General features: G+C 39.6%; 2 protein-coding genes across 5 annotated transcripts; both read left to right on the forward strand.

Annotated features, from left to right (window-relative positions):
- Window positions 1–27: 27 nt before the first annotated feature.
- On the forward strand, window positions 28–9,808 carry rbm12 (RNA binding motif protein 12). Of its 2 annotated transcripts, XM_084929133.1 has the most exons (3): window positions 28–125; window positions 3,632–3,698; window positions 6,024–9,808. In XM_084929133.1, exon 3 carries the CDS (start codon window positions 6,052–6,054, stop codon window positions 8,752–8,754), a length of 2,703 nt encoding a protein of 900 aa, XP_084785259.1. In that variant the 5' UTR covers window positions 28–125; window positions 3,632–3,698; window positions 6,024–6,051; the 3' UTR covers window positions 8,755–9,808. The 2 variants fall into 2 exon arrangements, with proteins under 2 accessions (XP_084785259.1, XP_084785260.1); XM_084929134.1 differs by lacking the exon at window positions 3,632–3,698.
- cpne1 (copine I) lies at window positions 29–26,732 on the forward strand. 3 transcript variants are annotated; one of them, XM_084929135.1, is made up of 16 exons: window positions 29–125; window positions 17,841–17,969; window positions 18,061–18,240; window positions 19,388–19,462; window positions 19,550–19,621; window positions 20,009–20,092; window positions 20,318–20,407; window positions 20,492–20,590; window positions 20,673–20,759; window positions 21,223–21,282; window positions 21,472–21,605; window positions 21,790–21,844; window positions 22,014–22,068; window positions 22,486–22,619; window positions 22,707–22,943; window positions 23,591–26,732. In XM_084929135.1, exons 2-16 carry the CDS (start codon window positions 17,841–17,843, stop codon window positions 23,705–23,707), a joined length of 1,608 nt encoding a protein of 535 aa, XP_084785261.1. In that variant the 5' UTR covers window positions 29–125; the 3' UTR covers window positions 23,708–26,732. The 3 variants fall into 3 exon arrangements, with proteins under 3 accessions (XP_084785261.1, XP_084785264.1, XP_084785263.1); XM_084929138.1 differs by lacking the exon at window positions 29–125 and adding an exon at window positions 15,949–16,472; XM_084929137.1 differs by lacking the exon at window positions 29–125 and adding an exon at window positions 15,950–16,649.
- Window positions 26,733–26,790: the final 58 nt, after the last annotated feature.

Consider the following 26,790-nt stretch of genomic DNA (forward strand, 5'->3'; position numbering starts at 1 on the left):
TCACGCCTGTCATCGCGGTGTTTGCGCCGACATTTCGTGCAGTCGTAGCAGCAGCTTGCAGAAGGGAGAAGAAAAGACCCGCGTTCATGAGTTAAACCTCAGTGTGTTTGTTGACAAATTTCTCGGTAAGAACACATCCGCGGCTGCTCGCTAAAAGACGAAATCACAGCGGGAGCCGATGAAAGCACGCAGCCTGCTCGTTGTTCCGCTGCACTTCACACACAGACACGCACACATACAAAGCAACTACCCCAGTCAGCTAGGTCGCTAATGAGCATTAGCCTGCTAGGAAGCTAAGCTGTATAATCTACATTCACTCTTATCTGCTGAAAATTTGATAGTTAGCTACGACTGTATAAACTCCACGTAGACTATGAATGCTTGTTAAGCGTAATGACTGTTAGCATAAGAAAAATTGTAAGCAGGCTTTGTGTAAAACGGTGTCTTAACCGTAGCTGCAAGCAGATATATACATTTTTCTATTTTTCACTGAGCGTCAGTTCGTGTTCTTGTCGTGTATTTATTGAGTGGAGTGATGGGCACGGAGGAAGGTTTTGAACGATTTTTGCTACGATACAACGGCGTCCGTCACTGCCCAGTAGAAACCAGTAAACCCCGGCTTTGGGTAATGACGTTAAGCGTTGAGCCGCGATGTTGTCAGAGAGGATGTTGTTCAAGATGAGGCTGAGTAGTCATGGAGACCATGTGGGGACGTTTCTGATAGCTGTTAACTGATGTGTGGTCTTGGTTTATGAGCATCAGCCCTTTTCAGATATGAAATGTGCAATCCCAGCTCTCCCCTGAGATCATCATGATTTAATTCAGTCATGATAGAACCGAGAGAGAGCTTCTAAAATATGTAGTATACAGTATACATGCCGTTACACTGTAGCGTTAATATCATGATTTAATATATGCAACATAGGCCAATGCTACATATTTCTGTATAGCCTGAATTTATGACGATGATGCGCCTGTTGTTTTTATGTAATTCCTACAGGTAAGTGCATAGTCAAGATTTAGGTTGTCAACATAAAGAACAGCTTAAAGTGTAAGACTGACTCTAAAGTTATGTCTTTTTCACACTCATTACTAGGGATGCACCAATGTTTTTGTTTATTTGCATTGTTTTTATAATTTTTAAATTATAGAAAGAAGTATTTTTTTAGAAGTATTTATTAGAAAACATAAGTAAACGCATTGGAATGGTTTGATTCTCTATCCATTATAATGAATTGTGGACAGTTGTGACAGCACTGTTTGACACTTTCTTTAACCAATGTGACACCACAGCAACTGGTAAATCATCTTATTTGCAAATAGGTCAACAACAGGGATGAAAACTTCAGTCAGAAATAGCATTCAATAAGGAAAACTACTTAAGTCCCAGATCTCTGCAGGTAGTTTTGCTTTGCCAACTTTACCTGAAAAAGTTTGCACTGGATTTTTTTTCCACTCCAAGTTGTAGTAGCTAACATTTTTACTTAAGTGTCTCAGACTGGGAAGAGACACAAACATGGTTTTGGTCCCGAGCCTGGATAAAAGGGAGAGTTTTATCAGGATGGGTATTCGGTGTAAATGTCTGCCAAATTATCTGCTGTGATGCCTTCTTGGGAAATAAGTGAGGAGCAGAGTTGCATGTTAAAATATAACAGACAATTGTAATAACAAGGAATTTTTTTTTCATAAATAATGTATAATTTGTGACGTTTTGAATATATGATTATCATAACTAATCCTCACACAGCAGTATGTAAGATTAATGAGTCAATTTGGCCAAATATATTGGTGCATCCCTTCATATGGCCTTTCATGTACACTATTAATCAAACATGAGACTTGTATATCAGTGCTTCTAAACATTCACATCAAAGGTGCATGTCTGAAAGGGGCTTTAGTTGAGTTTGTGAATGACTCCCCAGTTGGTCTGTTGGATGCTGAACACAGCAAACAGGAATATTTATCACAGTTTCTCCAGTATTAGTGGTTTCTAATTTTGTTCTGTTGGCTCACAGTGTGCATTGCGCAGGCCAGTGGAGCTCTGTACTAGTATAGCCAGAGATTTTTCTTTATCAGACATTTCTGAAAAAGGAGGGCTCAGGTGTGCTCTGGGCTTCATCCCAGAGGCAGTCTCATTGTCCCATCTGAGACTTGATCTACATGCTGAATGTTGTGAATGGAGAGTTCCTCATTCTTGTTCTTTGGTAGATTATGGTCTTACTTTCTTCATCTTCAATTCCACTCTTTGATTGATGGATTTGACAGCCAGTTATGCGTTCCAGCTTTGAACCAACAAATTAAGACAGTGTGTTTTTCCTTTTGATTCTGAAGTTTCTTTCTTGAAAATCAGTTTCTGGTTTTCTTTGTGTGATTTATCAGCTTCACTGTGTCTCTGTTGTGTTAATACAAGCTGAATGTTTAAACTTGCTTCTGGTTACTCAATTCTTTGACAGTATTTGTTTGTTGCTGTTTCCTCTTCTGCTGTGTTTTATCCTCTTGCTGCTGTTGATGTTGGTAGTGGATGTCTTGAATGAAATTGTTTAAAATCTAGTTTAAAAAAGCAGTGGGTACACTGCTGACGCTGATAATGCTAATGTTAATGTCCAGACTGATTTTGGTGGGTGTGTTGAGTTGTGGGTAGCATCCTGGCATACAAACATGTTCCTCTGCAACTCATTGCTTTGTACTTTCTCCTCTGCTCAGCTGCTGTCTTTGGTGCTGTGCTGGTAATTAGTTGCTGATATTACTTTGGTTTACTTAAAGCTAATGTTGCTCCGGTTGATATGATGCTAATGTTGCTCTGGTTGACGTGATGCTTATGTTGCTCTGGTTTACATATATCTAAATTTGCTTTTGACAAAATGTTGAAAATGTTGCTTTAATTGATAAGTTACTGTTGTTACTTCTGTAATAGTTGTCCCAATGATTTGTGTTAATTGCTGACGATGTGTTGCATATTTGCTGGTTTGGTTTGTTCCGCTTGTTGTGCTCTTTTAAAGCCAGATGCTGAAGTGTTGTCTGCTGGATTTGGTCAACACTGATGTTGCCTTCGACCTGTTTGCCAGATCGGTTGGTTTTTTGGGTTGTTGCTTTGACGTTTGGTGGGCATTGCTGAATGTTTTCAGATATTGTTATTATCTATTTGTTGATAATTACATTTTTTTGTAGCTGAAGTCATCATGTTGTTGGTTTACGAAGCCTAAATGTTTTAGTTTAGTGTGATATGTTGTGGGCACCGCTAGTCTTAGTCATGATGAGGTTGAACTTTGGACTGGAGTTCTTCTTTGCTTCTGGCAGTAGTTTTTCTTTTTGCTGTCTCATTATGATGATCTGTTGTTGGAAAAGATTTCCAGTTTTAGTGTCCATGGAGCTTATAGAACAATTTTCGTGTGCTTTTCCGTGATAAGACCAGCTTTTAGTTGTAGGGCTAAACTCTTCCACCACATACTACTTGTGCAATATTCAGCATTTTTTTTAACTGAGTGAGTGCAAATACTTGAAACTGATAAAGCACATCCTGTCAAAACCTTCTTGAAAATGGCTCAACGTACCATTCTTTTCTGTGAAAGGCTGAATTCATTGATGATGTTTTTAAAAACAGGAATGCTTGTTTCTTTGACCTTTTCACCAGGTTTCAGTATCCTGCAGAAAACCTCTGTCTGTTACAGTGAAACTATACACACAGCTTAGTTGCATTGGTGAGTTGGAAGTTGCATGAGATTTATAAAGGATTACTGTTGCACGAATGATTCCATAGTTGAATAAACAAGCAATATCGCTGTACTGCATGATAGACAACTTAATGAACCTTATTGTTGCAGCCAGTTTATTAGGGCTCAATACTCCAGAGTACCACTGCAAAGACTGAAGGCCTTGATAAACCTTAGACGAACTGGGTTGAATGACACTTCATCATCTGTTTCATCTTAAACAAAAATGAAAACATTTAAAAAGTCCCTCTTTGGAAATGGGCTTCACTGGGTTTCCGCCATAACTTAGGTACATTTAGTAAGGCCAGAAAAAGGAGGAGGAAGGATTAACATGGCACTACTCAACCAAAGTAATGAATACTAGGTACACATGAAGATCAAGTACAATAGGCTACACCAGCAGGAGAGCAGTAGGGGGGGATATAGCCTCAAAATTATATCACAATATTTTAATCATGATATGGACAAAAAATGCTGAATGTTTTATTGTGCTTCTTTGGAGGCTGTTAAAGAAACTCCCTTTTCAGATAGGTTGGGTAGGGTTCATAAAAACATAGTATTGCTATAGCAGTGATATTGGATAATGACTTTTTTATGTCACTTAAAATGTTATATCAGTATTGTCATGGACAATATGATGTGGCACAGACCTACAGTGCACTGAATCACAGTTAATCTTGTACATATACAGTGATGGATGATTTTTGCCAGCTATAATTAGCAAATGTAATTGGGCAGATATTAGCTGAAAAATAAAGGTGAAATGGTATTAAACATTTTGCTACTTCAGTCCATTTTATTTTAGTATGTTTGTTTTATTTGTTTTAAGAGTGTTCGCACCAAACGTGAAAAAAAGTCTCACCTTGCGCCAGTACACTTGCTGAGTAGTTTTATGGAATCCACAAATGTTTGGCCATAATGGCCAGTAGGAGAAAAATCACTGCAGTGCTGCATCATTTCTAAATTTTCGCAAGAACATCTTCAAATTTGCTCACTTTTCTCCAAGCTTTTTAGTTTTTTTCCTGTTCGACCATACAGCTCCTTCAATCCACTAACACCAGCATTAAACTGGTCCTCACTTTCTAAATGTTGGTGATGTCAGAAGACGCTAGTCTCTGGGAGAATAGAGAGAAAGATGAATACACGTGGATTTGCCTTAATTTCCATTACCCGCATGAACTTGCATAGACTTTTGTCAAAACTTTGCTTCACATTTGGTGTGAATGCTACACTTTTTAATTTTTGTTTTGTTGAAAAATGTTTAAAAACAGAAGGCGTACAAGATACGGTAGCTAGTGTTTAACAGTCATAATTTTAGCTCACAATTAAATAAAAAATAAATAAACAAGACCTGAAAATGCAACCATCTTAATGCTTGATACTCAAACACTGGCGGAAACCCTGGACTTCAGATGCTTTTATGTAATCTAGTATTGAAAGTAAAACAAGTTGTGTTAAATTGTATTTCTTGGTTGAGCTGAACAGTTTTGCTGAAACTTCTTCTTTAAAAGTTTTCTTTTTGTGCACACAATTCACATTGAAGGTATGTTCATACCTGAAAATGCTTGTTGAATGAAACAAAAGCTGTGCTGCTTGTCTTTACAAACCAGATAAGCTTTACTGAGGATTAGAATTTGACCTGGCCAGGTGCATGCATGGTTTAGAAGGACAACAAGATATCACAGATGACAAATGAGTCTCATTTTTGGCATGTAAAAAATATTTCAGAATTTTTAAATGTTATATATTTGCAATTCATGACAGTTTAGGAGAGAATATACCACATATCATCACAGCGTCAACTTTATCTGGATTGTTTTTTCCCCCTGTCTTTAAGCCTGCCTGAAATTCTTGCTGTTCTTTAAGCACAATTTCTTTGGTCTTGCTATGCACTGTTTTTAACACTTGTCAGTTATTCAATACTAAAGCTATGTTTAAAGCCTAAGATTGTTTTGTGGTCTAGCAAAATATGTTGGGCAGGATTGCTTAATTATCAAAATGAAAGTTTAGCTAACCTATTAAGTGGTTCAGAGAGACTGTTTTAGTTTAGCTTTTTTTTGACAGTTTTGTGCAAATTTTTTAAAATTCTTACCTCTATTACCCAAACCCCTTCCAAAAAACCTTTGGTTTCCAGATGGCAAGACAAAAAGGAGTGCAAGATTGAGAACTTGTTATTATGAAGCGCTTAAAATTGTAAGCACTGCTGGCTATGCAAAAGAGACTCCTATCCAAGTTTACTAGAAAAAAAATCTGGAAACGATTGGTCACCCTCTCTCTGCTCTTCATCTGATGGTAGTGTTGCTTTCTCCCCAGGTTTTAGGGCTGTTGTTTAGCAGTCAGTATGGCGGTAGTCATCAGACTGCAGGGTCTGCCCATAGTGGCTGGCACCATGGACATCAGGCACTTCTTCTCTGGCCTCACCATTCCTGATGGGGGAGTGCACATCGTGGGGGGTGAACATGGTGAGGCTTTCATCGTCTTCGCCACAGATGAGGACGCACGGCTGGGCATGATGCGAACAGGTGGGTCCATTAAGGGCTCCAAAGTGTCGCTGTTGCTTAGCAGCAAGACAGAAATGCAGAATATGATTGAACTCAGTCGCCGGAGATTTGAGGCTGGGGCAGGGGCTGTGGAGATTGCTGCACCTACAGCAGGAAATGCCAGTCGTCAAGCAAGTGCTGCCCCTATACCCACAGTACAGTCTGGGGCAGGGGGGAGAAGCGGTAGCCATGGAAATCAGGGTTTTGGTAACACCCCGACTGCAGTGACGGCAGCAAGCTCATCTCAGGAGCCACCAAATAACAAAGCTGCAACCAGCTTGGCCAGCGTGGTGCCCAGCTTCCCCAATAGCTACAGTTCTGCTCCCACAATCACCACAGCACTGGCATCTCTTAATGCAGGACCCCCACCCATCCCTCCACTTCCCAGCATGCCTTCCATGCCTCCTATGCCCACACTCCCTACTATACCAGTTCCTCCTCCAGTCTCCTCCCTTCCTCCTGTTCCTACTGTTTCGCCACTGTCCCAAGGACCTCCAGTGCCTCCTATGTCACACCTTCCGCACATGTCCTCTCTACCTCCCTTCAACCCTTCCCTACCTCCCCCAGCTGGACTAGGCTCGGGCCTTCCTCTTGGGACACCCAACCATATGTTGTTTAACCCTCTTTCTCCTCTGGCTTCACTTGGCCTTCAAGCCCACATGAAGGTGGCTGCTGCCGTAGCCACTGGGGGAGGAGCTGGCAATCCTGATGAGTTGTTTGTTCTGCTGCAAAACCTCCCATTTTCATGCTCAGAGGTAGAAGTCAGGGAATTTTTTCGGGGTCTGGGGGTTGATGCTGTTCGCCTGATGAGGGATGGACAGGGGCGGCCAACTGGTAGAGCTATGGTCAAGTTCTTCTCACCCCAGGACAGCTTTGAAGCAGTGAAGCGTGGAGGTGGCATGATGGGCCAAAGATTCATTGAGATCACCCCAGGCTCTGAGCGTCAGTGGGCCAGCCTCAATGATGGGTTGGCAGGCCATGCTCCTCACAACAGCAGCAAATCAAATAGCAGTAATGAGTCACAAGATCTGCAGCACCGCCGTGGTAATGTAGAGGCAGGAGGCAGAGATCAACGAGCAAGGTCACGATCTCCCCACCGACAGGAGTTCTGTGTGTACCTAAAGGGCCTTCCTTATGAGGCAGACAAGAAACAGATTAAGGAGTTCTTTAAGAATTTGGACATTGTAGAAGACAGTATCTACATTGCCTATGGCCCCAATGGACGAGCCACAGGAGAGGGCTTTCTTGAATTCAAATCGGAACAGGACTACAAGGGAGCTCTAGGTGCTCACATGCAGTATATGGGCAGCCGCTTTATTCAGGTTCACCCAATCAGCCGTAAGGGAATGCTAGAAAAGATTGATGCCATCCGCAAGCGCGAAGCAGCACAGGGTGATGGCAAGAACCAGGATGGCTTAAAAACGCCCAGAAATTGCGCCCACATTACCAACATACCTTACAACATCTCCAAGAAGGATGTTCGAGCCTTTCTGGAGGGTGTGGGTATCTATGAGGACACCCTGAAGGTCCTGACAGATAGCCATGGCAACGGTTTAGGACAAGCCATCTTCCAACTGCGAACTGAGGAAGATGCTCGCAAAGCTGAAAGACTGCACCGTCAAAAGCTCAATGGACGGGATGCCTTTGTCCATCTTGTGACCTTTGATCAGATGAAAGAAATTGAAAGAAATCCTCCACCCCAAAATAAGAGGGGCCAACGCAACCAGAACCAGCAGAACCAAAACCACCACCAACAAGCCCAAACAAATCCCCAGCAACCCCAAATCAATCCATTTGCTGGGATTAGTGGTGAGGAGTTTAACTTTCTCAGAAACACTATGGGGAACCTCAACAGCCCCCCATTTGTGACTCCATTTTCAGCTCCAGGAAATGGGCTAGCAGGCCCTCCTCCTCTCCCACCACTGGCTGCGGGATTGGGAGATGTTAATTTGGGCGTGGCTCCCCCACTAGTTGCAGGCCTTCCTGGAGCGCCAATCTTGGAGCCACCTGGCTTTCGTAGTGGAGCTGCAGGTGGGGGTCCATTCAGCCAGGATGGGCTGAGAGGCTTGGTACCCTTTGACAATGCCAACAGAAAAGGAGGTGTGGGAGGACAGAACCGAGGGGGAGGGGCCAACAACAACCAGGGGCGTCCAGGTGGTGGAGCAGTGAGTGCACAGCCAGTGTTCACTCCAGGGGCAGAGGGTCTCCGCAACCAGCCAGCCCCCGCAGGATCCAATAATCCTAGCAGTCAGCGTGGCGCTGCTGGCCCAACAATTGTAAAGCTGCAGAACATGCCATTCACTGTGACAGTGGATGAAATCATGGATTTCTTTTATGGTTACCAGGTGCTGCCTGGCTCAGTCTGCTTACAGTTTAATGAGAAAGGCCTGCCAACTGGAGAGGCCATGGTGGCCTTTCAGAGCCACGAGGAGGCCACTGCTGCAGTTATGGACCTCAATGATCGACCTATTGGAGCACGCAAGGTCAAGATAAGCCTTGGTTAAAGCCCCTACACTGACTGTAGTTAAAATTACCTGGATTAACCATCAAGTTGAAACAAAGCCAGCCTAAACCATACCAGATTTTGGACACAGTTCAGACCTTGCCCTGTGCTGTGACTGTCCCTTTGTGTAGATATTGGCAGGTAAGCCAGATCCCCTGCAGTCTGTGCAGTAGAAAACTATGACTTTGCTCTTTTCTGCAGCTCCTCCACTGACTTTGATAGCACAGTATCATGATTAATATTGCTGTGATTGTAATGATGATGATGCTTATGATGATGATGGGAGGATTTTGGTCCTTTTGTTTTCAAGCTGTTAATGACATCACAGCTTATTTCCAAATCATGTCAACTCATGATGCAGCAAACACACTCAACTGTTTTAGGTTTTTCTGTGTGTCTTTTTTGTTGTTTTTTTGCTATGCTAATATTGCTGTATATGCTTAAATATGCTGCGCTGCTGTGGTTCGATATTAACATGCTCTGTTGCTGTAATTCTCCACATTCCTTGTTGCTGTGGTGAAATCATGATTTTAAAAAAGCTATGTTGCAATGATCAAATGTTGCTTTGGTGAAATGTTGACATGCCCCTTTGCTGTGGAAAACGTATTACTGACTTGAAGTTTTGTGGCCATTGTAAAAGAAAGACACTTGCTATAGTAAATGTTGTCTCAAATCTGTGTTGCAACAGTCCTCTGTTGATACGTGGAGTGTGTGGGATGGACAGATTGCTGACTTCAGTTTTATTTTGTAAAAAGGGGCTGCTGAACTTCTTTAATTTTTCACATTTTTTATCATCTCGCTGTGTTTGAACAATGCCACCCTTTTTCCACAGCACTTGCTCAGTAGATGTTTGGATTGTAGAGCGCTAAGATGAAGTCTGTAGTGTTTTTAGTTTGGTAGCTTTTTGTTGTTTCATAATTGTTTTGGATATTTTCTTCTTTAAGCTTATGTTTGTTTCTCTATTGTCAGTGTGAAAAACTTGTATGAACGTATAACCCTATATGATGTGGAGTCCTCTTTACTTTAGCTAATAAAAGGATGTTCCTCACCTGCAATGAGCTCTTTCTGACTGCTCTTCACTGTCTGATGATGGAAATTGACTGATTATGAGTTATTTTTGTAGAAGCGGAATGGAAGACTCGTTTGGACTTGTTTCCAATACAGGTGACCTTTAATATCGACATCTTCAACTCAATATGAATAGGCGTTATTATGGGAAAGAACTTGAACCTATATAGTTATCAGTTCTCTTTTACAAAGTAGAGAGATTTTGTGTTTGGGGGGGGGAGGCGTACATGCAATGGTTTTATTTTCTCTGGAGTTGGAAGACAATGTAGAAAACAAAGGCACAATTAAAAAGGCTGACGTGAAAGTTTTGCTGTTTGAAACAGTCAGAATAAGAGGACTGAATCAATTGAAATGCTTTAGTTTAAACATTTTTTTAACCATCAGTTGCACACAGAGGTTTGACTATACTGTCACAGTAAGTCTCTTTCTGTGGTTAACACTAGACTTTTAACAAACAAAAGATCATAGCAACAAAAAAAGGGCATCAAGAATTCCTGAAACAAAATAAAACAAAGGGGGGGATTTAATGCAGACAGCTTAATATTGCCATGGTAATTTATACTAGATGATTATGTTAAGGCCATTTTAACTATTGTACGTGGAAAAAGTCATCATACATAGTATAGTATATTTGATATATCGCCCAACCCTACATGAAACTACCACTACTATGACAGCAAAGACCCAATAACTGAGTTAAGTACACAATGGGTTTTTTCCAGTCCCTAGAATACTTGGTTGAAAACTATTTTTAACCACTTCTGCTTTGATGCTAAAAGGGAAGCTGACTCCCAAGAAAATTTTCATTGGCGTTTTTAAATAATTGTTTAGCAACAAACCTCTGGAGCACTGTCTAGCATGTTACAGGTGAATTGTGCTACAGTTACTACTACTACAGTTTCAGCTGTTTTTTTTTGTTGTTTGTTAGGAATTTAGTTAAATGCTTTCTTAGTGGAATTGTTCATGAAGAGCCTATGCATTCTTGCACAGTTATAGAACTAAAGCACATTGTGTGTACATTGTAGCTGCAGAAAATAGCTGTAGCTTTTTGTGAAAATTTAGGCTTCCCTTAGAAATATGATGGGACATGAAGGTAGAACTTCACTAACCCTTTGTGCCTCAGCAGTAATCATGTTGTCTAATTCTCCACACAAAATAGAGCTCATAATTAAATTCATCCTGAAAACAAGAATTAAATAATAGCTGACAGGGTAAAACAAACACTAGTCATATATGAACAAGAGGTTTATGATATTCTATGACAGCCTTTGTTGTTCACTGAATTCTTCTCTGAGCAAATTCAAACCAATTTGTGGAAGATCATTTATCCCAAATTACAGGACAGTTTTCAATCAAATCATCAAAGTTTTGGTTTGTCACCTCAGCTGCTCTCATTTTTGTTGATGTGCTTTATTTATTTTTTATTTGCTGCAAACTTAAAATAAAGCTTTTGGATGTAATATCAACTCTGTTGTACTGAGTAGAGGTAGTGGAGAGCATCAGTGGAGGTAGTTTTGTCTGAAGAGGAGTCGTCTGCTATCTGGATATGGTTAACCTCCAAGCAGGTACAACGACGTTCAACAATATGTGCATGCATTGCTGAACTTTGTGTGAAACTGTGGGAGATAAGCAGGCTGTAATAAAGAGAACTGAAGCACTGTCTTCAAAAAATGGTTGCTGCGAAAGATGACTGTGTCTTTGTTGTGAAGCTGGTGTGTGGAGTGAAGAGAAAATGCAGTGCAAATTAAAGAGAAAAAAAAATCCTGACAATTGGTCTGCAAAGGATGCATGTCTGTGCAGTACCTGTGTTTTGGTGGGTGAGTGTGAGGCAGGGGTCAAAATTATCCCAGCGTGACTGCTACTGAGCTGTCAATCATTCAGCTGCTTTCCACCCTCCTGATAAATAGACATCCAGAAGGCAGATCTTGCAGGTGAGTGAAATTTAAAGCACATGAGGAATTTCACATAGTTTATCAACAATAGCCTGAAAGTGCTGGTGCTGCACCGATATCATTAATCCTAGATTAGTTTTCAAGGCCATAATTGTTCAATGATTCAAAAAATGGAGCAGGTGGCAGGCCTACAGCCTTGAATCACTAGATTGTCTAAATTGCCCAATGTTTGGAAGGCGATACATATTTATGAGCGATGGTAGCTATCAGATGGCTCCTAGCCTGTATAAACTCCTTGGAAGGTAGTAGAGGGTTTTTTTTGTAGCCTGTAAATGGTAGTCTGTAGGCGAGTTAAACCTATGGATGTCAAGCTGTAGATAACTTGTGGTAGATTGAGCTCTTTTAAGATTTTATAGGCACAGGCTCAGGGAGTGGCAGCCATCTGCAAACCTGACCCTGGTTCTGCTGAAGGTTTTTTCCTGTTAAAATAGTTTTTCTTCTCTCTCTTGGCAAGGGCTTGCTCATAGCAGGAGATTTCTTTGTATTATTGTAGGGTCTTTACAATATAAAACTCCTTGAGGAAACATCTGTTGTGATATCAATAAATTTACACTTACATAAATAAAACACTATATGACTAAAACTGAACTGATTCAAAGGTAAATGCTGGCAGTTAAGTGGTGAATAGTAGTTTGTGGATGGTAGCCTATGTAGCATTTCATTTGTAGATGGCAACTAGTACAAGGTAGCATGTGGATAGGAAGTAATTTTTGGTGGATGGTAGCCTATATATGGTAACCTTTTGATCATAAGAGCACTGTAAGGTAGCTGGTAGCATTTAGACTTTAAGTTATAGGAAGTGTATGGTATGTAATAGCTTTCTAAAAGGGTGCCTATAGAAGGTAAATCATGCCTAGTAATGGCCTGTGGATAGAAGTCTATATAGTACTTACTACGTAACGGAGGAAGAATAGAACATGATCTCAGGTAAATGGTAGCGTTTTGGCAAGCTTTTGGTAAGCTGTTGATGATTATATAGGGTTGATGGTGCCCTCTAGATTATATTGTTTTGGATAGTAGTAGCCTGTGGATGGAACAACAGCTTACAAATGGTAGCCAATATAGTGACTTATGGATAGAAAGTGGTTGTTGTTAAATGGCTGAAAATGGTTAAGTTTTGATGGCTTTTTAAGGTGGATGCCGTTCTATAGAATATGCTATGTCAATGGTAGATAGAGGAATGTGTATAATAACATAGTGTTTGATTTTTGGTACAGTACAAATGTAGATGGTTGCCTGTGGACAGAAAGTAAGTGCTGGTTGACAATATTCTGTAGAAGGTAGATAGTATTCTGTCAAAGGTAGTCTGGTTAGTAAGTGATTGTTGGTAGCCAATAGATTACAGGTGTCCAACTCCAGGGCCGCAGGTTTTAAATGTGTCTTTGATCCATCACAGCTGATTTAAATGGCTAAATTACCTCCCTAACATGTCTTGAAGTGCTCCAGAAGCCTGGTAATGAACTTATCATTTGAATCAGGTGTGTTGAAACAGGGTGACATCGAAAACCTGCAGGACACTGGCACTCGAGGCCTGGAGTTCAACACCCTTGCAATAGATGGTGCAGAAGGTGGGCTATGTAAACTGTGGTTGGTTGTAAAAGGTAAAGGGTATTGCTGATGCCAGAGGCTTTTGGCCAGTAACCAACACATGATAGATGTGGATTGAATGTGATTGTTAGATGATGGTGCTCTTCAGATAGTATTGTCCAGATGGCAAATAGTGCTCTGTGAATGGTATCCTATTAGTAACAGTTAACTGTTGGAGGCCTATAGATGGTGCAGAAGGTAGATGTATGCGTTGGAATGCAAATTGAGCCACGGCAATATATAGATGGTCATGTATAGAAATTACAGAATATTTTACCTGTTATTCATAGTTAGCAACTGGTAGATGGGTTTTTATATGCAATTTATATAATATATAGCGGTATTAGATGGCGGAGATTGGAAGACTGGCATTTTCTGATAAAGTTGCTGCCTATTTAGCATTATTTTGGTAATGATTTGAAAATCAGTTGAAAATAAATGACTAGTAACACTAACCCAAATATACAATAGTTTTACAACATAAAATAATTTAAAAAAATGTAAACACATGCAGCTAAATAAATGCAAAATTCACAAAATAATTGGAGATAGGTAGGCAACCTGACCTAGTGGTGTTGGATGAACAAATAAGTAATTTAAAAAAAAATATATATATATATATATATATATAATAATTAGGTAGAAAACGATATACTACCTTCTTTATCCTTGAATGAGAAGTAGTGTATAAAGAATGGGGAGGAGTCCACTTGTGGAAATGAGGAAATTGTGCGAAAGATTATTGACTAGACTGATCACTTATTATTTTTTCTTTTTAAGGCATATGAAACACTTACATATGCCTACAAAGTTTGAGCATTTACTTAATGCCACTTCTAGATTCCTTGCTGCTTCAACTTTAATAATAATAATGTTGAAATATTAGTATTTGTTAATTAATAACTTTTTCATCATATGGATTTTTCCAGAAATGCAAATTAATGACCCAAATATGAACAAAACAAAGAAACAACATTTTTATTGTATAGAATCATGCAGTGAGTCTAACAATATAATAAATGTACATGAAGCTAAATTAAGACCTAAGTACACTAAGGTAATGTTAAAATTGATATCTATCTATATCTAGATAGATATACAGATAGATATGGAGGAAAAGGGATAATCTGAGCCCTGTGGGTTCTTGCAGATGCTGTTTTTTCTCAACTTTTTTGGTCTTGCATGAGGTCATGATAAACTTAGCAAGTGCATATGCTTTTCCAACTTAATCAGACAGTTGGCATACGTTTCAGGTTTATTTATTTTTGATGAGCATAACATAAAATTAGGGCTAAAGAATAATAATATAATGTTTAATGTATAATTTTTAGCTTAAGGTTCCTGTTACATTATTATAGCATGGATTGGGTGCAAACTTATTCCAGCTCTTTTTTGAAGCTGCATCTTACTCAAACCATGGAGTATGGTACTTTCAACATATTTCCTCACAATTAAGTCCCAAAGATTTTTATTTATTTTTATTTTTAAGAAAAGGGTGTGATCAGTTTTCAGGGAAAGTGATCCTTACAGAATGAGAATCACTGAAGCAGGAGCTCTGTTTGTTTATGCATGTGAGATCTGCACGGTAAATAAAACAACAATACTCTCCCCTACCCTCTCTCCCTCTGTACTGCATTTATCTGTTTGTGCTTTTCCTGATGTGTTTCTGTGTTGCTTTTCAGACTGCACTGTGGTTCTACTGCGAAGGATGAATAAAATGAAACCACATTGTTCTCTGTGGGGAGGGTGACTCATGCTGTGTGCAGTTTGTTCTGTTTCCTCTCTGCTCTGACTTGTTCAGTCTGTTTGGTCTCTTCTTCTGATCACCGCAGTACATCTGCTTCATCATTCATTCATTTAACTGCAGCTGCAATAGCACTTCCGGCCCAAGTATGTGATCTTCAATATAAAAGCACTAAAACGTTTAAGTCTTAAAGCACATGATCTTTTTTCCCTCAAACATAAAGTCAGATGAAGAAAAAAACAAAAACAATAGCACCCTCCCCCAACACACATTATCTTTCTTATAGCTTCGTTACAAAAGAGCAATGGCAATTCTACTTTGGAGGACATAAAAATGAGGTTGAAAGCTTGAAATAGATATTAATAAAAGATTTTTCTATTAGGTCAGTTTTGAAGTGAAATTTGATTATAGCACTCTGTATCAGAAAGGGAAAAATAAATCTTAAATTGGAAATGCATACATAAATCTCCAAATATTGCTACATCGCTGTAGTATAATATTACCACCCTCGTAAACATGCTGGACTTTAGCAAAAACAATACACATATTAGGATGCATTGTTCAGCCATGATAATTTAAACTAAAATTAAGTGGACTGAATATTATCTCTGATGGGATGCAGTCATGATCATTTATAAATTACTTGTACGATTTATAATCCTCAAGGATTATGAATTTTGTGTGTAACACGTCTGTTAAACATTTTTGCATTATTGCACTGGGATATGCTTTAATCATTACCATATCTTTAAGTCTTGTTGTGCTTGTGTTTGGAAGTAAAGCCTTAATTATGCAAGATCTCAGGGACTCTGGGCGTTTTTCTCTCTGTCCTGTCATCGTTGTGTTTGGGGTTATCAGCTTTGGTTTGTTGTTGGTGCAGTAATCTTTGCAATAGTTTCCCCGTTTGCTGCAGCAGCTTAATTCCGAGGCGGGTGTAATAATAATATCTTCAGGCTATGCTAAGGTTTAAAGGCGGTGGTATGATTTCTTTTCTGTTGTTCTTGTATCTGTACCAACATTACTACTAATATAATTATTAGTTACTCAACAATGTGCATTATACCTGGTCGGCTGTAGTGTGATTGGAAAGTTAAATGAGTGGGAGGATTGATTGCGTTTGGCGTTATTGAGCTTTTATTGTGAAGGAGTCTACAGGACATGTGAAAGGTAGTAACGTCACCATACTCTTGTTCGGGATCAGAGGGCGTTACTGACAGTTGTTTTGGCCAATCAGGAGTCGAGTACGCAACCGCATGTTCAATCAGAGAATAGTTAGCCTGGCCACCACCCTCCCGTGACATCGAAGGCTTTCGAGCAACGACAAACGGACTTATTTTCGTCTCAGTTACTCAAAGCTTGTATTGTGTGGTGTGTATTTTACTAGAAATCCTGATAAACTGGTCAGATAACGTTTAGTGAGCTCTTTAGTGTGTTTAACAGAAAAAACAAGGAGTAGTTTCCGTTCGCGGGTTGTGGGAGTGGCTGTACACCGCCCTTGGTTTTTATTCCTGTTTGAAGGGGATAAAATATAACGGATCCAATAAGGTGATTTTTAGCATTTATGATGGCATAATTCTCTTTAAATGTGTGTTTGTGCGAGAGTGTGTGAACTTCGTGTGTTGGAGAATTGTGCTGGTTTAACTGGTTTTACAGGTCAAGTCAAATCTCCATTCAATCTCATGCTGATGTTGCCTTTAAGGGGCTGCTACTCCTTAAGTTCGTGCGGGTGGTGCCTTTACCTGCTTCTGCTCCTTTTGTTGATTTAGTTTGTAATGAAAACGGCATATCAGGTGGCAGATGGTGAGAATATGTCACATGAGTTGTTATAGAAAAGCCTGACTGACTTTATGGCTGCTGATAAAGACGATACCGCCACATTTCCTCTGTTTATTGAGTGTCTGAGACCGGTGGCCTCTTTTGAATGTGGAAAAGATAAATGAATACAGTCATCAGAGATATGCTGTCTTACATTTGGGCTGTTTTATGACTCTGTGGTGCAGGAAGTTGCAGAACACAAAACTGAGATCTTGCCAAACTTCAGTTAAATTCTGCAGCTGTTTGTGGTTAAAGAGTGATTGCATTTGTGGTGTTTTTGAGCTGCTGTTTCATTTGGGGACATCTTAGGGAACTCGGCTGAAAGTTTCCGGTTTGAGTGGCATACCAATAAAGAGGTTTTGGCTTGCTACCAAAAGGAAACTTATCAGGATTGCAATATAAAATAATTTGTTTTTATTTTTAATCAATATGATTAAAGTATATATTAATGTATAATGAGTTGACCAAAAGTGGCACAACACTTAGGTTATATAAGGTAACCGACTCACTTCCTGGACCAGGTGGTTGCTTGCAAAGACCCAGTATGGTTAAAAAAAAAATCCTGTTACCAACGCGTGTTTTTGAGCAGATGTTTAACTAATGTACAGGAGCAGGACATGAGAAGAGTATAATAGTGATTAGATGTTGTGTTTATATTGATCTGTAGCGGCTGAGTTGTTGTGGCCACTTTGGGTAACCTGAGGCTTTGTGTTTCTAGTGATTCAGTGCTTATGGATAAGCATTGGTGTTATTTGCAGTTGTTTTTTTCTGATACAGGGTACTGTAAGTGCTGTAAAGACACACATTTCTACTCTTGAATGACTATTTTAACGTTACAGCTGTCACTGTAAGCTATGCTGATATTGAACTCTTAAGTTCTGAAATATGCTGATTTTAATTTCTTTTCTGCTCCTCCTTCAGATGGCAGACTGTGTCAGCAAGGTGGAGCTGAGTGTCTCCTGTGCTAACCTGCTGGATAAAGATGTGGGGTCAAAGTCTGATCCTCTGTGTGTCCTGCTGGAGAGCACTGGAGGAGATAAGTGGGCTGAGGTAATATGACAGTCGCGATTCAGAACAGAGCTTTGTTTGGCTTCAGACTTCATTCTAATGTGAGAATCCTGTTGGTGTTTCTCTGCATCAGTTGGGCCGCACTGAGCGTCTGAAGAACAACTCCAGCCCGTCCTTCAGTCAGCGTCTCCGACTGGATTATCACTTCGAGAAAGTTCAGAACCTGAAGCTGGGTGTCTACGACATCGACAACTCCAGCTCTGACCTTGGTGATGATGACTACCTGGGAGGGGTGGAGATCACACTTGGCCAGGTACACACCGAATGTGATCAGCTATTACTTTCAAAGAAATACCAGATTTATTAGAATGTATTTTTCAGTAGACTAAGGTTCAGCTCTTCAAAATGCAGTCAAGCTTATTTATTTATTTTTTTTGTGTCCCAACTGTTGTAGGTTAGAATTGTAACTTTCAGTCTGTTGCTTTCTCCAGTTTCCCAAGAAGAAGCAGGAGAAATGTATACAATAGGATGGACATATATATAAAAAAGAGAAATATATACAAAAATAAGAGAAAGGCAGACATGAGAGTACAAGTTGCAAAGTGCTTGGGAGTAGTGCAAAAGAAGAAAGACTTGGTCTGAATAGAGTGTGTGTGTGTGTGTGTGTGTGTGTGTGTGTGTGTGTGCGAGTGGCCTGAGTGATGGGGGTTGCTCAGATTAGTGGGGTGGGTGGGCAAGGGTGGGGTACTTTTTATAAAGTTTATACATTTTTCATAAATGTATGTGACATCAATCATATCACAAACGTTTTACTATAAAGTTACTGAAATAAGTAGATGCACTTTCTTTATTGAAAGTGGAATTGTAACTCATTAACTTTCATTAAAACTTTTGTTGGCAACGTGTCAGAAACTAGCTGAAATGCAGAATATGATGAATATGACCAAGAAATAAACAATTTGAGATGCAGGAAATGTTTCATGGTTTTTAATTATTGTGCAAAGTTGTTGCAAATAAATTTTCTTTTAACTAACATAATGATTCATGATCAGCTGTTCCAGTCTTACGATGTGTAGATTATTCAATGCAGATTATTCTGCAGTTTTCCAATGTAATGCTGGCGCCCTCTAGTGGTGTCATTGAACCATAACGAGCTATGCTGTCTGTGCTGCAGCTGATTGGCTGTTTTTAATTCTGAAATGGCATTTTTGTTGTTGTTTTTTTAAACGTACAGATTCAGGTTGAGTCTACTGGTTTGAGGCATGCAAGCTGATATAAGATTATAATCTGATATCCATTAAAATGTTCAACAACACATTATTTTTGTTAGGCAAGAAACTAAAAAGTTCCTCTGAGGTCAACATTGCCCTCTGCTGGACAAACTGTGTTATGCAAATTCAGGTTTGGGAGCTGGCTGTCAATGATTAAGCTGCAAACATTACCTTCTTTGTGTGTTCCAGATAGTTTCCAGCAAAACTGTGACCAGACCTCTGCAGCTGAAGAAGGGCAAACCTGCTGGGAAGGGAACCATCACTGTATGTAGAGTATCGCTGTACTGAGAATAAAACAAGATTATGATGACTGTGACTTTAACATAAGTGTGTGTGTTTCTGTGTGTGTAGATCACAGCAGAGGAGATAAAGGACAACAGAGCCATTGAGTTGGAGTGGGAGGCTAAAAACCTTGACAAGAAGGTATCTTCTACTTCCTACTTTATTTAATTCTTAATTATTACTCACTGAGGTTTGATCTCATGAACAGCTGCTCTGGATAGCTGATGGTGTTTCTTGATACTCCCCATCGGTCTTATTTTTCCTCACCTTTGTGCTTAAAAACATCATTTAAGTGTATTTTTTTAGCTTTTTAATTTTGAGCTTTTCTTAGACTCTCACCTCAAGCAGCATTATTTTTATTACAAAGAGTTTGGTAATGTGTACTGAATTTTCCTTTTATATATCTGAGCCACTGATGACATGCAGCTATATCAGAGTATGTGTGTTGCTTTCTAATCTACCCTCACAGCTTAGTAAAATGCATCGCCAATAAATGAGATTGCAGCATGCTGTCCTCCGTTTGTTTAGGATACGTTTGGGAAGTCTGATCCATTCCTGGAGTTTTTCAGACAGGGAGATGATGGAAAATGGCAGCTGGTCCACAGGACAGAGGTAAACACACATGCACACACCTTATTTCATGTGAGAGATGGCTGTTAATTGCTGCGATCCTTCTCAAACTGTTTCTTGTTGCTGAAATACAAAATATCCTCAATTTAAACATCTAACACTCTTAGCTTATCACGTGGAAAAACTACCAAAGCACAAACAGAAAAATTATGGTGAAGATGACTGAGATGAGGACGGTTTCTGTGTATTTGTGTTTTCTGTTTGTAGGTTGTGAAGAACAATCTGAATCCAACCTGGAAGAAGTTCACCATCCCTCTGCAGACTTTCTGCTACAGCGACCTTGAAAGACCTCTGAAGGTTCCACCAATTAGAATCCACCTCAGTTCATGACAGCCAATCAAATGTGTAACTGTTCCATTAAATCCTGTCCTTCCTTTGCAGGTGGATTGTTCTGATTACGACAGTGATGGATCTCATGATCTGATTGGTTCTTTCACCACTAAAGTCTCCGATATGCAGAAAACAGCACACGGCTCACCGGTGAGTCCACCGATGATAAGACACGTGACGCATTTTAGTTTGCTGCTGAGAGGTTATTGAGCTGTGCCGTGTTGTACTCCAGGTGCAATTTGACTGCATCCATCCTGAGAAACAGAAGAAGAAGAAGAGCTACAAGAACTCTGGAGTTGTCTCTGTCAAGAGCTGCAAGGTAAAGACTACATGACACAGGGTTCTCTTCAAGGGGTTTACTTTTTTTAAATTTTCAACTTTAAAGGAATTCCCATTTAAATAAAGTTAAAATCTCGCTTTTTTTAATGGGGACCTGCCCAAGAAAGTACACATTACATGGTTATTAACATTATAAAATCAAGTAAATCAAAAGCATATATCAGATAAAAATAAACAAATGAGAAAACGATGTGCATAAAGTTCAGCTTAGGGATACAAATTCTACTCTTCCTCTACAGTTACTGTGTAAACCACTGTCAGACAGACTGAACAGATTCCTCCTCTCTTGAACTGAAGTTTCTATTCATTGAGTTTTCTTGAACTGTTCACTGCTAATCAGAGCTCTGTTAGCTTGGCTTGTTGGTGACTATTGCAGTGACGGAAGTGAATCTTTAGTAAAGATGCATGTATCGAAACATGTTTGATTCTCTGTTTGTGTGCAGCTGATCACTCGGTACACCTTCCTGGACTATGTGATGGGTGGCTGCCAGATCAACTTCACCGTATGTCAACGCCAGCTCACATGCACACATTTTAAGTGGTGTAATTTATCTAACCAAGCTCAGTAACTCAAAGGGTGGCTTATCTTTGTCATTTGACTTTTCAGCTACTGATCACAACTTATCAATCAACTTGAGCAGTTGAAAAAGAAGTTAATAAACTAACGCAGTAATTTTATGTGAACGCTTTAGGTTGGGATTGACTTCACTGGCTCTAATGGTGATCCTCGCTCACCCAACTCTCTCCACTATATGAGTGCAGATGGGCTGAACCAGTACCTGTCTGCTCTGTGGTCTGTGGGCCACGTGGTCCAGGACTATGACACGTCAGTACTCATTCACTCAAACTACACCCAAACAACTTCACATCTCCAACCTGAGCCTTAAACTCTAAACTCTGCAGCCTTCTAAGCTCTTGTTCTGCTCTCCTGACTGCACTCTAACCTCTGGTGAAATGAAAATGTTTCTAATCTTTATGTCTAACAGTCATTATTTTGTTTCCTCTTTCAGCGATAAACTCTTCCCAGCGTTCGGTTTTGGAGCCAAATTACCTCCAGACTACCAGGTCAGCTCTCTAACCGACCAATCACAAAGCCTGTTTCTATTTGTTTCTGAAGTGAGAGATCATTAATTCCCTGAGGTGTAAAAATTATTTTGTAATTTTCTGATTTGATTTCGTTGATCTAAATCAGTTACGTCCGGTTTACTAAACCGTTCTACTGTTGATCCTACAGGCGGCACACCACGAATTCGCCCTCAACTTCAACCCAACTAACCCTTACTGCCAAGGTACACACACATTTACTGTACCTCAAAAGTGATATGATTTACTAGATTATTCCATTTAAAAAACAGGTGAGGGAAGAATTAATTAAAATTTTATTTAAGATAGTTTACCTGTTATTTGACAAAAAAAAAAAAAAACTGTACCCTTAGTCATGAGTTTTAACATCTTATTATGTATCAATAAAGATGTGATTTGATGAGGATTAGAATGGGTTTATGGGTTTTTCCAAAGGTAGCTGCATAGGAAGAGATCTCTCTCGCTAACGTCTGATGCACACACAGCAGACCTGAAAAATGACAGAAACCGCTCAGTTCAAAAAAGAGAAATATGGTTACCTTTAGTAGGCATCCAAGGAGGGAAAAGTTAACAGATTTTCTTTTTAAAGTTTGGTTTTTCTGCTTTGCTGCTGCTACTCTTAGGCATCCAGGGGATTGTTGAAGCCTACAGGATGGTTTTGCCTCAGATCAGGCTCTCTGGACCAACAAACTTCTCCCCCATCATCAACCACGTTGCCTCCATTGCTGCCGGTGCCGCACAGGCTAATGCTGCCGCTGTGAGTGAACTCATAACAACTAAAGCTTAAGACAATTAACCTGAAATACACAGTCTAACTTTGACATGTATCTTCTTGTCTCTGCAGCAATACTTTGTCCTGCTGATCCTCACTGATGGCGAGATCACTGACTTTGACCAGACGAGGGACGCCATCGTTCGGGCATCAAGACTCCCCATGTCAGTCATTATTGTGGGGGTAGGACCAGCTGACTTTAAGGCCATGGAGCTTCTGGACGGAGATGACGGTGTGCTTAGGTCAACAACTGGAGAATCAGTCGCCAGAGACATTGTCCAGTTCGTGCCGTACAGACAGTTTGCAGATGTAAGTGTGATGCATAAGAAGACTAAAAGAAAGTTCAGGCTCAGTTACAAAGGACTCATTCCTTTAGTTATAAATAGTTATAAATTTAATATTATTCCAACTTAAAAAAACTATTATGCTGAAAACCTGAAAGATAAACAGAAACATTACTTCTCATGCCGACATGGCACAAAGCAGATTTTTAGATGCTTTCCACTAAAACAGTGCAGTCATTGTACCTAAATAGGCAAATATAGACAGAATTTAGGTGGATTCTTGCTTGAATTTAATGAAATGCAAGGACATTATTTTTTTTTACATCTTCCTCCAGAATGACAACTTTTCTCATCCAGTTTTGTTTTATTCTGAAGTCTGACCCCTCCCTCCAACTACCCTGCTGGATTTACCTGTGTACTTTTATAAATGAAGGGATATTTCTTTCATAGAAATGATAAGTCTCTACATTCCATTCATGCAACCACTCTCCTCAGAGAGGGCACAAAACAAAAATGCATCAACAACAGAAAATAATTTCTTAATTTAAAACCTGTTCAGGTCTAAAATAATATACTCTAAATGTTAACCTGTCTCTGGGGGTGAAGTCATTTCTGTGCATGGACTCTGTGGTGTTGGAGGAAATCATTAACAACGTCTCTCTCTTTTTCCAGGCTCCTCAGGCTGCTCTGGCTCAGTCTGTGCTCGCTGAGGTTCCCAATCAGCTGGTCTCTTATTTTAAAACGAGAGGGCTGGAACCACCAAAATCTCAGGCTGCTGCTAAATCCTAAACCTAAAAATCCTAAACATTCCACATGCCCTAAAGCCCACCCTCACATTCCCCAAAACCGAAGGCCCACCCTCATGTCATTCCAACCCACCGCTAGACCACATGTCCCCACTCGGCCTTCAGCCACAAAGTTGACCACTCTTCAATGACCACGCTGATGTGTTAGCCAATTGCAGAACAGCACTCAGCTGTTAGCCAATCAGGATGCCACAGGAAAACATCCCAGTTTTGTTTACTCCATTTAAGAATGTCTTTGTTTCCAGATCTTTGTCTTCTATAGGTGGAATGATAATCTTAGAATAGAAATGGCAGATTATTTATTCCTTCTGCTGCTTCCACATTATCTATGCAGATCACATGTGTTTGTTAGCATGTGTTTGGATAACAAAGAGCCACACACACACCCACACACACAGGGGAAAAAGTGTCTTGTTTTTGTTCCACATGTATTCTAACAGAAGAAGAAAGTTACTGACAGTGGAGATGTGATCTCTAAAATCTGTACAGATGTCTGGGTTTTCTCATTCGTTTAAATGTAGTTTTATCACAGCAGCCCCTAGTGGACATGAGTGGCACTGCAGCTCCTGGTTCCTCAGCTCTGTGTGTGTGTGTTGCTCTGATTAGCTTTTTTTTAATGTGCCAATACCTTGCACTTTGCTGGAAGATTATATTACAAATGATATATAGCTTTACACCTACCGCCTTACTATAGACTTTAATGCTGCCTTATAGTGTAGCCTTAGTTGAGCTTCTTTCTTGCTACTTGAGCCTGGATGTTTCGGTATAGCTCTCTTGTGCTGCTGGTTGTTAATGCTGCCATTTTGGCTCCCAGAGCTCCATTTTGCACATTATGTCAGTAACGTTTGCAGGTTAATAGTAAATCTGAACGTCTGCAATTCAACTGCAATCAATTGATTGAAATAGAGTCGAGGTTGGACATTAAAGAAAATATAATGTGTGCTTTATAACAAAGCAATTAGTATCAAACATAATGTGCAAAGTGAAGTCCAACAAAGTTTAGAACAATGACAGTAAAGTGCCTTTTTGAATAAACCTGAAAACTTTTCACACTTGAATGAATCCTGGGAGCCAAAATGGCCACCTGTGCTGCACAGTGACATCACTGCTCTATTTAGATCCTATGCAAATAAGATGTTTTTGAAGTTGGAAAAAAATTGTTTCCAAAGCAAACACGAACACTTTAAAACATGAATGAACATGAATTTGTATTCAAGCTTGAACTCCATATCACAGCAACATGTCCAGGCTTTGTGAAGGATTAATTCCAAGGAAAACATGAGATGGAGAAGTAAGCAATTAATAATCAGACTAAGCTTTTATGTAACTGAAACGCAGTGAAGTCGTAAAACAGCAAGCATTGTGGACACTTTCAGAAACCTCGAGATAAACATGGCTCCTACAGCCTGGGATGCTGGGATTTAAAATGTGTCAAAATATATGTTTACAGCATAGTCACATTTAATTTTGTTATAAAATACTGTTACCACAGCTTCAGCTGTAAAGACTTCTAAACAATTATTAGATGTTGTGCCTTTTTTGTTTTTAAAAGATTAGCTAGAGAAAATGCAGGAAAGGAAGGAGGAAAATGGGAAAAAGAAGTGCTTGGTTAAACTGAAACGCTCGACTTTGTGGTCAGTGTCTTGACCTCCAAACTCATGGGGTGGCAAGATTGAGCTTTTTTTACTCATGTCACATCATCACTTTTGCAAACGAAAAGAAGAAAAGTGACATCAACGTTCGCTTTTCACAGCTAATTTTAGGTCAAATTCTTGTACTCTGTATTGATTGTATTTTTATTTTAACTTGAGCCAAGATTTCTTGTTTCAGTCTCATGAAAGTGCTGGTTTGATTTTCTTCAATTAAAACTCTGAGAGATCAGATCTCCAGGGGAAAAGGTCAGGCAAAAGTGATCAAGCACGTTGTTTTATCTATTTTTAATTGAAACAGTATTTCACCATGAATATGGGTAATAGAAAGCCACCTCTTCTGCACAGCGTCCTGATAGACTCGCAGGAAGTGAATCCTCTGCTAATTTTGTCACAGAAGTTCAGAGATCAGCTGAATGGGATAAACTGATTCTTATTAAAACACCATCTCCCTTGTTTTGCTTTACTGTTTGCCAAAATCCTTTTCCTTGCAGAACTGGCTATAATTATCACAGCAGCGCACACAACTACTGTATTAACAGCTGCGATCAGTTCAACAGAAAGATCCGTATCATTTAAATACATTTTTAACAACGGCAAATTTTTATTTATTTTTTTTAAAGTTCCACTTATTGGACAAAATTTGGGCGAAAAGTCAGTTTTTGTTTTGTTTTCTTTAAATTTCTTTTCTTCATCTCATGATCTGCTCTATGCCAAGCTTTAGGTTGGGAGCTGCTGGTTTATTTCTGCTGTGGCAAAGGGGTTAGGGTTAGTCTTAGAAACAGGCCTGCAGTGTTTGAATCTTCTGCAAACAGAACATTCTAAACTGTTGTAGAAAAAGATAATAAAATCAGAACAATAGTAGATTTCATTTTGGTTGTTTTGGGTTTTTTTTTGTACCAAACATTAGTAGATTCAGTAGGAAGCTTTTTTCTTTCAGGTTGTTTTTCACCTTCACCCTCACCTGGTGCTTCTAAAGAAAGGGAAACTTCTGTTTTCACATGTTGAATACTGAAATATATTTTTGTTCTAGTAAAACATATTTTAGGAGTCAATTGTTGATCATATTGATGGTCACATGGTGCAGTCATCTCACAAACCCACAGTAGCAACAAATTAAGCTTAAGATTAGGTATTAATAATGATAAAGCACTACATCTCCCATAGTATTCCCACACTGCTGCAGGCTGTGATTAGAATAGTTTGTGGAGCCACAGCATAATGTGACTAGCAGCTCCACTGCTTGTTCGGCTAACTACTATCGACTTACCTGTGTAACTAAACCAGTATAACCAATAATAAACCTGTCTGTGAAGAATGCTTTTCTCAAGATGGTAATAAAAACTGGGAAAAGGAAAACGTGGTGGTTTTTGTGTTTCATTGGAAGAGCTGCTGCTGTTCTTGTAAAAACGTCGTT

The sequence above is a fragment of the Perissodus microlepis genome, chromosome 5 (assembly GCF_051167445.1).
Source record: "Perissodus microlepis isolate ML-2025 ecotype Zambia chromosome 5, ASM5116744v1, whole genome shotgun sequence".
Classification (NCBI taxonomy): Eukaryota; Metazoa; Chordata; class Actinopteri; order Cichliformes; family Cichlidae; genus Perissodus; species Perissodus microlepis.